The following is a 13617-nucleotide window of genomic DNA, read 5'->3' as shown; positions in this document are numbered from 1 at the left end:
CAACAACAAAAAGTGGCATGTGCCAAGATAAAGTGATGGACAGGTGATAGTCTTTATATCCTGTCCAAGCACTATATAATTTTTCCAGAATCTGGACCCGAACTCCATCCTCAAGGATAACAACACTCCCCCCAACTGAGCCAGGATCATCACAGAGAAACTCAGAGTTTGGGAGTAGAAAAGATGGAAAGGAGTTCAGACCTCAGCTTCGGTGGGCTAGAGTACCTAACACAACCTCTCTGGTTAATCTTACACATGTCCTGATTGAGGAATGGGATGCCATCCCACTGTAAAATGTGACCAGGCTAACGACAAGCATGAGAAGGCTGTGTATGGCTCTTTCACTTGCTACTGAGGTCCTGTTAGTGCAAAACGAGTAAAACGTAAAAATGTCCTATATGTGTTATTTTTTCCTTATTACTGTAGGTGAATGCCGTCATCCAAACAACTTTAATCAAGAGTAAATAAGAAGATTTTTGATACACTTATAAGGGGAGCTACCCACACATTTAGCTGTGTTGCTCATTCCAAAGAAGCATGACTCCTACAAATTGTACCTCCTTGTAAAGGTGACTGAGTAGGCTCTCTAACAATGTACAATACAACACAAGTTGGTATTATTAAAGGGGAGAAATTATCAACCAAACACAAATTTAGTTACTTTTTGTGCAAAGACAGACAATCTGTATTACTGTATGGTATGCAGCCAGGGAAATTACTGGCTACTCTGCACAAATTGGTATAACATTGGTAATTTATTTATTTATTTATTAAAAGGCAAAGTATTTCATTAACGGCTTTAGAACTTTAAGTTTGTTCTTTGAATGGATTAAGTTCTGTTGGCATCCTGATGGGGGCATCAGAATACGTCTATAGGTGTGCACATAAGTTATAGCACATAAAAAGAAGAACAGGAAAAAAAAGGCCAAAACAAACAAACAAACAAACAAAAAACAAACAAACAAACAAAACAAAAAAAAAAAAAACAAGAAAAACTAAGACGTTAAAAAAAAGAAAAGAAGAAACAAATCATAAATAAAAGATTCTGTCACTTCAGCATTTTCCCCCCTTTTAGTCCCGGGATTGTACTGACCTACAATAAAAACCCAACTGACTTGTCTCCACTCTTGGAACTTGTATTTGTTTCTTCATGAAAAGAGGGACAAGTCACATAATTATTGAAATATGAATCAACTGCATGATCAGTAATGATAGCATGCACTGCCAAGATGACAACATAAGTCTACTGTATGTTTATTTATAGTTTTAAATGGGAAAGGTTTTAAGTTTACAGTTATTGTCAACAGATATTTAGTTTAAAAAAAACATTACCTTTGCTTTTGAATTATTTATTTCCAAACACTGCCTCTCTACTACTCAGTTAACTTTAATCTTAACACACACAGACAAGACAAAGTTTACTATCTTAATGGCAATTTACTTAGTATGTTTACACGAGTGTCTCTGGGCCATGGAAGTAACTCCTCCCAGGAAGGGTGATGGGAATTAGTTCAAGTAGATCCTTTCTGTTAGTGTCTCACAGGATGTAAGAAAGAATTTCCAAAAGAACATTGTCCTTCAGTTGAATAGACTGATTGTGTAAACTGAATCAAGAAATATGTCTTTTATCTTCAAGAGACCTTCACTAACCCGGTTGCTGAAAACCCAACAGCAGAACCAAAGGTCAACCATCTGCAGCAAGCCACCAAAGGAAAAGATCGGACCAGTGGTAGGAGTTACTGTTTTTTGTTAGTTTGATGGCAAAGTTGAATGGACAGAGATCACTAGCTTTTTGTATTACATCTTAATAACAACTTGCAACAGAAGCACAAATTGTTGTCATGTTTTTACCTGAGTGAAGTGCATGCTAAAATATAATTAATTAAATTTTAGGGACTTTGATGCCATAAAAATGTTAAAAAGCTAGTAGGAGACCAGTCTCTTTGATATTTCACTTTATTGCTCATAATGCGAGGAAGTCAAGCGAACATTGCTCCCCGAGTGCAGAGTGGGAGACATGTTTTATTCATTCTGTATCCATAAGTCAGTATAAAGCACTGGCGTCTGAAAAGGGATCCTATGATGCAATGGCAACATAGAAGACAGTGTTTATGCCACTATAAATCTGCTGATCTGTCCTCTGGGACATGGACTGGGGCTTTTACAAAGCCTATCTCAAGTTAGGAATACCTGAGTGGAAAGGGACATAAGGAATATCATGGCAGCAAGATGAATAACTGGGTAAAACGACTGTATCACCTGATGAGTCAGTGAGACCAGGACCATGTTTTGTGGACGCAGGTGTTCAATTATTTCTATTCAACCTTATAGCAAGCAATCTCTAGGTGTCAAATGAACTGAATATTTTCATTCATGTAGTGTTTTCTTTAGATTCCAAAAGAGCTAATACCTGTTAGTAAAACCTTTACCTGATTCTCTTCCAGCAGTCTGTCTTTGCGCTGTGTGTGTTTGCTGTGACTCTCCTGGCACCGGCTGGATGGATTTTGCGTCACATCCCAGACTACAGACAGAGATCACCTCCACATCCCTGACTTTTGAAACTGTCCATTCAAACTAACAATGATGTTCTGCTACTGTTTGCAGTTCTTGCCAAAGTGAAACTCATGTAAAGACTGAGGCACAATGGAGTTGTTTTCATGTATAAAGACTTAGATGTTATCTGCTGCGTAATGTTTTATTTAGAAGATTAAACTACCCCCTTTTGTTGCCAGCATTGCATGAAAACTACAACTGTGTCAATACACTTTAAGAAATAAAACTGCTTTTTAACAAGAGTATGGGTTACTACCATGCACAGGTTGCATTGTAAAGATGTTCCTCATCAGGAGAAGGGATATAAACATGTAAGTCATGGCATGAGATATGGTGAGAAAGGTCTGAGAAGGGTCTGACAGTGCTTCAGACCAGGGAGTCTGCTCACCTTTCAGCTTTGCTCTTTACAGGAGATGTAAGACTAAATCTAATAAACAATGCATGTAAGCTCATTTGATGGTAATACACAGTAAAAGCAGGCAAAACTATTTAGCCACTGCTCATTTTTATGGATAGAAAGACAAAAGGAAATAGGCTGAGCGATTTAATAAAGGGCAAAACCAGAATAGGCTTAATTCTAATAGACTTGATGGGCAATATTCGGTGTGACTAAAATGACACATGCCACCTCTACTGTTTAAAGTCTCACTGCTCGCTGAAGGACATTTTAAAGCTACACTCTGGTTGTTAGGACTGGAGACAGTAAATTTCATTCCAGTTCTTGAGTAAGTTGGCAAACTTAAGTAATTTATCCTGTTTCCTTTCCTTAAGAAGGGCTTCATGACAACAATAATTGACAACATTTCTACACAGTGCAGCCAAAGTTAAGAAAAATCAAAAACAAAAACAACTTTATAGCACCCCCAGAAAGTCTTGAAACTGTTATTTAAGACCATTAAAAATGATTTAAAGAAAATCTGATTCCTTGAAATAAAGATAATGGGAGTGGTGTCTCAAGATTTGCACATTACTGCACATATGCATTTTTATTGGGTTACTTAATTTTACATGTTAGGACATCAGGCGATAATGATGTTGATCATACAATTTCACTGCAGATCAGTTTCTATTCCCTTTTAGTTTCTGAGTGGGAAATATAACAGTCAGTCATTTATTCTACCAATAAATCTCCTCTTTTACGTTCAAATAAAAACACAAATATTTTATCCAGTTTAAACACGTCATGACAACAGACATGATAATGTGACAACCATCTGTTGCATGTTTGGTCTTCTAAAATCAACACATATTCACAAGATTATTGAGTCAAACACTGAGCCTTATAGTTTTTCCCTCCTATAATGAGCTCAGAAAGCTCTGACACGGTTGTTGGAATTCTTGAATGACAATTTGTCAAAGACGGACCAGTCCATTTGGAAAGGTACGCCGTGTCAGATACACTGGATGTCATCGTCCCTCTCTGCCTGACCAGAACTAATTTTCGCCTATTTAAAACAGGTTCATAAAATGTTTCCACGAATCATTTCAGTTAAAAGATCATGAAAACGCAACCACTGCGTTAAATCCATCGCGCAGAGTGGTACAATCAAGCAGAGCCTGGGCTGGCTGCAAAGGGGTAGCTATATTCACTTTTCCGCGACTGAGGGAAACACATCGCCGGGAGGGGAAAAAAAAAACACTAAAACAATTGACAGTCTGGGTTTTATGTCTCCCGAAGAGTCAGCGAAATGTCCACAAAGGCAGAGCAGTGTAAGTACAGCTGTATGTGTGCGTTTTCCCTCTTTTGTTATGGAGGTTGTATGGAAACTGGAGACGTGATTTTTTATTTGAACCAAGAAGGCGAATAAGGGGAGCTGTCCTTGGTGATGAAACCGCCTTTGCCAAGGCAGGTTGCAACACGTCCTCTCACTGCAGAGGATGGCTGGAGGTTTCAGTGCGCACAAATAGCCACTGTACATTATTGCATTGATCTGCATGATAAAGGAAAACAGTTGCGTGCTTGTATTGTTTTTATTATTATTTTATTATTGCAATTTCTGTTAATTGTTTTGATTGACGTGTCTGGATGAGGTGCGTGCAAAAATCGCTGGTCTCAAGGTCGACCTGATTCTTTACAAAACAATATGGTGGCATTATGTTGATCAATTGTGTGATTTGATCACACAGTGTTCAAATCTGTTGTTAATCCGTCCTCATTCCTCTGATTGCTTTTGAACAGGTGGAAACAAGTCCCAATCTCCTCTATAGAGCCTAATATCTCCTCTGTGTGGTTTCCTCTTGAGATAAGACGCGTGTTAAAGCATAGTGTCTCGGTTAAAAGTTGGTTGTTCCTATTGTTTGATAGTCAGTATAAAGGGAACTAATCAGGCTAACATGAAACTATGGTTATTAAACCTCTCAAAATGTAAACAGAATCACCTCCTTTTTTGTCATTTTGTTAAAGGAGTAAAGCACATATGCTACAATATTGTTTTGACCACTTGCAGCTGTTGTTTTTATTTTGGGGATTTGTCATTTTCAGGTCAGGGAGAAGGCTAAACACCACTGCCCAGAGTAACAGAAAATGGGTCAGCGATCCCATTTCCAACTTGTTTTAACTCTTAATTAACCACTCAAAACATCACAGTAACATCTGACACCACAGGGAGTAGCTCAGTGTGGAGCAGCCAGCTGTGCTCTTTGCTAAAACATCTCTTACTGTCTTTTTTAAAGGGATGAGGAAGACTGTTCTCATGTTCATGCTGACCACATTTTCCCAGCTAGTTTTGGGACTTGAACTGGCAACCTTTTGTTCAGTAGCTTGTTTCTGTAAGCAGTAGGTTAGTGCCTCCTCTGGGGCTTCCTGCGACCTTTCTGCTACACCATAAAGGTCACCTGGTTAAGGCCAGAGAGCCATGGGAACACATACTTATTGTTTAATGTGATAATTTAAACATTTAAGTTATATAATGCTCAGCGACATGGATCTAAATCAAAAAGCAACAGGAAAAACACACAGGACACTTAGACTTATACTTCCAAAATTATATGTTTTTGCTGAGATAAAGCAATTACTTTTCTTAGGTGTTGATTTGCTTGTTACTCTCCTTTTTATTCTGTCTAGTTGCCTCTAAGATACGATACTTGCAAGAGTATCACAACCGTGTGCAACACAATATTTACCCTGTGCCCTCCGGAACAGACATTGCAAACACACTGAAATACTTTTCCCAAACCCTGCTCAGGTAAGTACCCTGCTCTGGAGCCATCAGGTGAAGTAACAGACTGTAGAATGTTTCATATTTAGTTTCCTTCATGATATATTAGATTAATTACAGTAGATTGCTCTGACACACTTTCTGAAAAGGATGACAGTGACACCATTAAAAGCCTCATTTGAGCTAAAGATGTCAAAAAAGGGAAGTTAGGGAGGTAGAAAACTTGCCTCTTAGTTTACCTGCTCTGCTTTGAAAGATAGAAGGTTGGAGTTATGGTGTTGCTTTAGAGCAGCGGCATAGATAGACAGCTTAGTGATGTTTATTGATTCAGTGGTTGCTTGCAAGATTAATGCTTCCCTTGGGCGTTCTGCTGTGTCCTTCCCAGTGGGGCCGGCGGAGGGCAGCTCCTCCGGCTATGCAGTTGCAGGGTCAGTCTGCTCTCTTGGGTGCTGTGAAAGCCTGAGGAAGGAACAGCATGTTATTTCCTCCTCCAGCACAGGTCAAGTAGGCAGCCATCTTAGACATGTCTTATTTAACAGTTTGTCCTTTCCCCCTTTTTTCTCCCCACAGTTAGTTTTTTTCCATATCAAATGTTTTTCTGATTAGTTTAAGCTTGTTGCTTCTTAGTGTGATAGAAAATGGCAGAATTGTCCTTATTAGCTCATTTTTGCAAAAATCTTCCTGAGGCTGAATTTGTTTGCCCCAATTTAATCATTATTATCAGCTTAGGGAGTAATCTGTTAGAGATTGGCGGCTGGCCTCAATTCTACACTTTATTTCTTAGCCTCATAGGATTACTCCTCTGCTGGTTACTTTATGCATTTCTGAGGGGCTGTCCAACACCATCAGCCACTGTGCTGTTTAAAACATGGCCTCTCATGGCACAGATTGAGCGTGACAGGGGCTGCAACTGTGAGATTCTTTGTTAGCTCAAGTGATGATTTTGACTCCGAGGGGCGGTATATTCAGAGTGAGAGAAAGAATCACTCAGTATAACGCCCCTGTTACAAAAACGTTGGTGTTTTCTTGAAGCACAGCTTCTTTAGCCTCAGATATAGAGAGCAAATCAGTCTGCCCACCATTAGAAGAGCCTGGTTCCCTCAGCAGAGATTTTTCACACACCTGCTCCTTCTAAAGTCAGGGGTGAAGACAAAGCAAAAAAATGAAAAGAAAGATAATACAGCGAGCAGTGAGCCTTGAAAAGTGAAGGTAGCATGTGTAATTTTTCTGTAAAGAAAAGCTGAAATGGCCAGTGGAGGTGGTTGTTGATTCATACAGTCATTTTAGGTGCACTGTAGGTCAGATGCAGAACAAAAGAAGAAAGAAGTTTGTCTATTTACCCATAAACATGTGCGCCTCCTTAAAGAAGAGGCATAACAGTATCAGACTGAGGTCTTTGCATTGGTTACTTTCGCTGACTTCTTGTCAAGCTGTTTCACCAATAAGAAATAATGCAGAAACGTTCCTGCACTGTTAAAGCATTACATTAGAGGTCTCTGTTTTATTTTTACATTTAATTGATGCACACATAGTGAGCAGCTCAGGGTTTGACAGTAATTGTATGTCATGTGTCTGTATCAGTGCATTTCTACATGTGTTATTTGTTGTATATGTAAATTTTCGTGTTGTATGATTGTATGTATGCACATATGTGTTTCTTTGTATGTGTGTGAGTGTGTCTGTTTATGTCTATGTTCATTGTTCAAATTATTGATGTTTTCTCTATGACAAATGAGCAGTGAAAAAGTCATACTCTGAGATACAGTCTGTTATTGTGTATTAGTCCTGTTTGAGTTAATGAATCCACATTGACTAAAATCTTACAGAGTATAACTTTGAGGGGATTAGTCACATGCTGTAATGATACTTTCTTCTGCTAAACATCATGAATGTAATATGATAAAGAATTCTTAATGAAATCCCCTTTCTCACTTGCAACTGAGCACTAAATGCTGTAATGTTTGAGTGACCTATCCCCACCCCCCCCAAAAAAAACAAAAAGAAAAGATTTGCATTTATAATCTGGGCTTATGATAAATCACAATCAATTAGCCTGATAGATCAGCTTATTTCTCTGATAATGTGCAGTAAAAAGAGCAATGCTCTCTGGCCCCCCTCTCCTCCCTCCTCCACCCTAGATGCTCCACACTCAACCCAACTAGTTTTTGCTTTTGTTTTTCCCTCTCTTTAAAGTCCAATATGTCCACCACCTTCCCCAGGGGACAGCAAACACAAGTGTCCATCTTGCATTAGCTCACAAACATAATGCTACCAGTCATCTCCCCCCAGTACAACCTATTCCTTTGTCATTATAGTTTCTTCTCTACTGTAGATTAGTTGTTACATTTATTTTAGAAACCTGAATCCATATGCCTGTTGGATCTCATTATTTCTCCTGATGATACTGGTACAGTATCATAATGTATGCATACGGACATTATTTCTCTGGTGCAATAAACATGTGCTGTGACCTAGGAGCACTTGATCTAACCTCACACACATGTTTATTACTGGCTCAAGCATGTTTCAAAAGTGTCACCTCTGTATTTTCCCAAACCAATTTGGTGTCACTCCCATCCTTGACAGCCCCACTAAAGACAAGGAAATTTCATTTTAAATTTCTATTCCACGGCTCATTGGTCTTGTTGCATGGAAGCCACTGACTTTGCTGATTGGAAGATGGCAGCCATCGAGGGACAGTCATTTGCACTGCCCCTTTTTGGAGAAGTATGGGGTTGCCACTGAAAACATGCCATTTTTTATATTTTTGCTCCTTGTCACCAGATACGCATGAGATGCAGTGATCATTGCAGTTTGTGCTCATGTTTTTCTTTTTGTTTTCCAAGTACGAAGCAAGATCAAACAAGATTAATTGAATTAAAGCCACTCTGAAACAGAAAAAAAGCAGGGAAAATTTACCCATGGCTTCAGTGATAGACTCAATTAGTGAGACACTGCATCCTATGTGGGGTTTATCTGGGTTTGTTTTTTTCTATTTACGCTGTCTCTGTAGTGCCATTTCAATGTAATGTGCTGTTTTTTTGTGTCTTTGTTGTCTCTTTTTTTCCCTTGTTCCCCTCTCCTACCCTCCCTTCCCTCCCCTCCCACCCCCGGAGCAGCATTCTGTCCCGCACAGGCAGGAAGGAGAACCAGGAAGCTTCCAATTTGGCCGTGCCCATGACCATGTGTCTTTTTCCTGTGCCATTCCCACTCACCCCATCTCTAAGACCACAAGTCAGTTCCATCAACCCTACAGTTACTCGCTCCCTCCTTTACAGCGTTCTGCGTGATGCCCCGTCAGACCGCGGGGGGCAGGGGCAGCAGAGTCGGGACGCTCAGCTCTCAGAGTACCCCTCTCTGGACTATCAGGGCCTCTATGTGACCCTCGTGACCCTGCTTGACCTGGTGCCCCTGCTGCAGCACGGTCAGCATGGTGAGTCAAGGCCCAGTGCACCACTGTTTGTCATCATCATCCTCGAGCTGCCTGGCCTGCATGAAGCCACTGCTGCTTTTTTGGCCTCTTTTGTAACTGGAGGAGAGAAGTCCTGCTGAGGATCTTGAGGGATGCATGGGGTTGATTGGGAGCACGCTGGATCCTGTCAACTATCATAAGCCATTGGATACACCAGACATAGATAGGCCTTCTCTTCTGTATATCATACCTGATTGCATGTTTGTTATGCAAAGTGGGAGAAATGTTTTACTTATGTTGTCATGTGCAAATACAGGCAAATGTAATGTTGTTTTTTAAATATGGTAAAACTCATCTGAGAATGACTTTAAATATATTCACTCTGTTTTGCAATGACCCAAAGCTGCATCACAGTCAGTGCTCTTATTTGTCATGAATATTTGATCATTGTTAAAAATAAGCTCAAAAGCATGAAAATCCATCATCCTGACTAGATTTCTTTGCTTTTCCTGAATTTAAACTTGACTTCAGTAGCTTTTAAAGAAAACTGAATGCCCTCAACAGGGACTTGTGTTTCTAGTATGCTTTTTTCTTTTTTTAAAAAATCTGTTATACTGTCTAATGACTGAAATGTCATGTAACACTGACGTGTGTAGCTGCATACAGTATGTAGATACTGTATAAACAGCCAATTGAATGTGTGTCTGTGTATCCCTCTTTGTCTTTTTTTGTGCCCTTTCTATTTCTCATCAGATCTGGGACAGTCCATATTTTACACAACAGCTTGCCTCCTGCCCTTTCTCAGTGATGATATTCTCAGCACTTTGCCCTATACTATGATCTCCACTTTAGCTACATTTCCCCCTTTCCTCCATAAAGACATCATCGAATACCTGAGCACCTCTTTCCTACCCATGGCCATATGTGAGTATGATGTATTTTAGGGCAGACAATTTAGTCATCTTTTCCTGTTGGAATAAAGATTTATGGTGGAATAGCTGTTAAATAAGTCCTGAAAGAAAAGCAAAATATATGTTGCCTGCAAGGTGCATTTATGGGTGAAAATTAGTTTTCAGCTTTCTTTTCTCTGCCTGTGTGTAGTGGGTTCTACTCGAAAGGAGGGAGGAGTCCCAGCCTATGTCAATTTGTCTGCCTCATCTATGCTAATGATTGCAATGCAGTACACCTCAAATCCAGGTGAGCTATTTTACTGGCTGATATTAAAACATGCATCCAGATAAAACTTTTATTTTTACTGTCTGCTTAATCTGGTCTTTTCATCTTTCTAGTTTATCACTGTCAGTTGCTGGAGTGCCTAATGAAGCACAAACAGGAAGTATGGAAGGTATATTTTTTTATACATCTTCAGACCCTCACCCAACACTATTTTAAAAACAGAAACATTGTGAAAATCATTGCAGGGATTCAGGGACACTTCTAAAAAATAATATTCAGAGACCACAGTTTGTTTCTGGATCTGCAAATATAAGTTGAAGCTGTACAATATAAAAAAGGAACCAGATTAAAACATGCTGAGATTTGCTGTCTCACCCTTCAAGCTTTTTTTGGATAGACTAAAATTAAATAAACTATCATGTGGTTTGATTAATCAAAATTTGAGCAGTCATATTGTTTGGTCTGACCTGCCTCAATTTCAAAACTACAAAAATAGGTACAATCAGTTTCAAATTACTTAAAGAGTGAAGAAATCACCACAGCATGCCCCTGTTCAAACTTTTATAAATGATGCGGTTGGAGTCAAATTCTAAATAAACAGACAGTATATATTTGTGTATAATAAACAGAAAACTCCCAAGTTGCTAAAGTGTGAACTATGTTAAAATAAGTAAGGATTTAAATAACTAAAAATCATTGCATTAAAAAAAAATGTTCCCAAATATTACTACACTTCATGCATAATTTATCCTGCATGCAGGACTTGCTTTATGTCATATCATATGGCCCATCCCAAGTAAAACCTCCAGCTGTGCAGATGCTGTTTCATTACTGGCCCAACCTAAAGCCTCCAGGAGCCATCAGTGAATACAGAGGGCTGCAGTACACTGGTAAGACACTCAGTCTCCTGCATGAGCTGTCCTTGAATTAATCAACAGTGTAATCTGAAAACCATTTTTCTCTTTCCCCCTTCCTTACTTACTTCTAATCTTCTTTTCCTCTTTGTCCAGCTTGGAATCCCATCCACTGTCAACATATTGAGTGCCACAATGCCATCAATAAACCTGCTGTCAAGGTGACTACAGAATTGAAAAAGGACATTAAGCAAGCACACATTTCTGTGCTTTGATGCCATAATAGGATAGATTAGTCGTATCTTGTGATTTCAAAAGCTTCGTCTCTTGAGAAGTTTATTGGAAATGCATGGGATACATGCCAGATTGCCTTGCTGAGTTCAACCCTGCATAGCTCCATGTTTGCTTTTGTGAGCCCCTCTGTAAATAAATCAGTCCTGGGGTAGGGAAATCAGTTGTTATGCTGCTTTGCACCAGTCTGCTGCTGCTTCTGTGCTTTATCATCTCCGCCTGCCTTTACTCAACTGTGCTCAAAACTGACAAATAGAGTTGGAACAGGGAGCACGGACGGGGGCTGGATTTCAATTACCAGGAGCAAGAAGGCGGTATAGAGGGAGGGGGCCTTAATTGGAAGCGGTGACCCCTTGACGCCCTTGAGGATGGGGTGGCATCAGCTGAGCACAGTAAATTACAGTGCACCATCTGAACATTGAGGCCATGAGTATTTAGCACAGGGCTCATCACAGGTTGGAGCAAAATGGAGCGCAGCATATCCATGCTGCCATCCTTCCAAAAGGGTGAGGAGATAGGTAAAGGTGTTCCATTCTTTCCACAATATGCAAATCCCTAGAGCGTATTTTATGAGCAGGACATATGGAACTTACTGTGCTTTCATAGTTAATGCAGTTTTACAACTATATTATTATTCTATAATTGTTTAGCTACATGATTATATTACTGTTTAATTTTTTAACAGTATTCCTCAAAATATTTCACTCATTTTGTGAAAGTACAGAAATAATAGCCTCAACTTTTTAATTATTGATATTTTTATCTTTGAAATGCCAAATCCATATTCTCAACTTACCTGTACTGCTTTTGCAGATGTGCATAGATCCTACTCTCTCTGTTGCTCTGGGAGACAAGCCCCCTCCTCTTTACATATGTGAGGAATGCAGCCAGAGGATAGCCGGGTATGCATCTGTTTCACCTTTTTTCTCCACCTCCAAATGCACAATCCTTCCAAACACACATCACCTACTGACTGTTTTATTATTCCTGTCTTTATGCCTGGGGAAATACGTCGCCATGGTTACATAATTCCCTTGTGAAGCTAATGAGATCATCATCACAAAAATGTGCATCCACTTGTTTCTCTTTTCTATACAATGTAGACCAATATACCTGCCTAGCTTTGCAGTTTTGTAATTTCCACGATAGTAAGTGATGTTTAGGCTTAGTTCTGATGAGCATTTCTTATGTAAATCATGCATTGTTTAAATCTATCTTTGACTTTTTTAGAGATCATGCTGAATGGCTTGTTGATGTCCTTCTACCGCAAGGTGAGCATACTGAATGAAATGGCATTTGAGTTGAACTCTGTTTTTTTTTTTTTACAAAGAGACAAACTCATTAAATAAAGATATTTATTACAACATAATGTCATTTAAAAAAGAACTGCTGCAAATTAATGGTGGATATTCAGCAGCATATTACTGCATTTCATTATACTTACAAGTTACTGTCAAATTTACATCCCTCACACATAAAATAACAAACAACACCAGTTGCAAATAAAAGCAAATAACTGTAATTTACCAGCTTAAAATATCCTTTCCTGTCAAACAGACTCCATCCTGGCTTTCATTCATATTTGACACTTAAATTGGAAATATTTTTTTAAAGAAATTTTTCATTAAAAGGGAGAATTAGTGAGTTTTTAGCTTTAGTTGATATAGAGATAGATATTCTTTTTCATGAACCTGATTCAGTTTTCTGATTTGGTAATTGCAGCGTACCTTTGGAGATTCAACATAAAGCTTACATTTTTTCCAGTTTGATGAACTTAATGAGTTTTCTCGTTATCAGCTAAAGGCATTCAGTAAATTTTTTTAATCTAATGGCTTGTTTATAAATAAAGTTAATATACAAGTATTATTAAATCTGCCTTTAAAATAAGCCTGTTGGTAGATAATGTAAAATTACATTAAACATCCGTTAGCTTAGCATATGGTCATGATCTGTAAAATGAATCAGTGTAAAGTTCTAGTGTTTCTACTGCTGCATTTTAAATTTATTTCCTATGGAAATGATTGCATATTTTAACATATTTGAACAAGCAAACTTTTGATCCATTTTGAAAGAGTGACTGCAAACAAAAAACTTATACACAACCACAAGGAAATAATCTATTTTCAAGAATTTGTTCATTGTCTTGTTGACATTTTGGTCAGTCTTCCATACA

The 13617-nt window shown here is 38.7% G+C and overlaps 2 protein-coding genes across 7 annotated transcripts in view; both read left to right on the top strand.

The window, feature by feature from the left end:
- Positions 1 to 1559: 1559 nt before the first annotated feature.
- On the top strand, positions 1560 to 2776 carry LOC121631544 (cytochrome c oxidase subunit 8A, mitochondrial-like). 2 transcript variants are annotated; one of them, XM_041972546.1, is made up of 2 exons: positions 1560 to 1729; positions 2445 to 2776. In XM_041972546.1, the coding sequence occupies exons 1-2, from the start codon at positions 1619 to 1621 to the stop codon at positions 2550 to 2552; spliced, it is 219 nt and encodes a 72-aa protein (XP_041828480.1). In that variant the 5' UTR covers positions 1560 to 1618; the 3' UTR covers positions 2553 to 2776. The 2 variants fall into 2 exon arrangements, 1 of the variants encoding a protein (XP_041828480.1); XR_006008762.1 differs by having other exon boundaries at positions 1645 to 1729; positions 2448 to 2776.
- A 1389-nt stretch (positions 2777 to 4165) lies between these two features.
- LOC121631287 (protein unc-79 homolog) overlaps positions 4166 to 13617 on the top strand; it is a 35743-nt gene continuing 26291 nt past the window's right edge. For 4 of the 5 annotated variants that reach the window (XM_041972095.1, XM_041972092.1, XM_041972094.1 and 1 more), the window contains exons 1-10: positions 4166 to 4263; positions 5618 to 5738; positions 8831 to 9144; positions 9877 to 10047; positions 10225 to 10320; positions 10413 to 10468; positions 11060 to 11189; positions 11310 to 11374; positions 12258 to 12346; positions 12675 to 12715. In XM_041972095.1, coding sequence (XP_041828029.1) covers positions 4242 to 4263; positions 5618 to 5738; positions 8831 to 9144; positions 9877 to 10047; positions 10225 to 10320; positions 10413 to 10468; positions 11060 to 11189; positions 11310 to 11374; positions 12258 to 12346; positions 12675 to 12715 — 1105 coding nt within the window. In that variant the 5' untranslated portion in view covers positions 4166 to 4241. The remainder of the gene's footprint in view (positions 4264 to 5617; positions 5739 to 8830; positions 9145 to 9876; positions 10048 to 10224; positions 10321 to 10412; positions 10469 to 11059; positions 11190 to 11309; positions 11375 to 12257; positions 12347 to 12674; positions 12716 to 13617) is intronic. The other variant, XM_041972096.1, reaches the window with a different exon arrangement.

This window comes from Melanotaenia boesemani, chromosome 20, assembly GCF_017639745.1.
Source record: "Melanotaenia boesemani isolate fMelBoe1 chromosome 20, fMelBoe1.pri, whole genome shotgun sequence".
NCBI lineage: Eukaryota > Metazoa > Chordata > Actinopteri > Atheriniformes > Melanotaeniidae > Melanotaenia > Melanotaenia boesemani.
The sequence above is the reverse complement of the archived record's forward strand: the minus strand, read 5'-3'. Positions and strand labels throughout refer to the sequence as shown.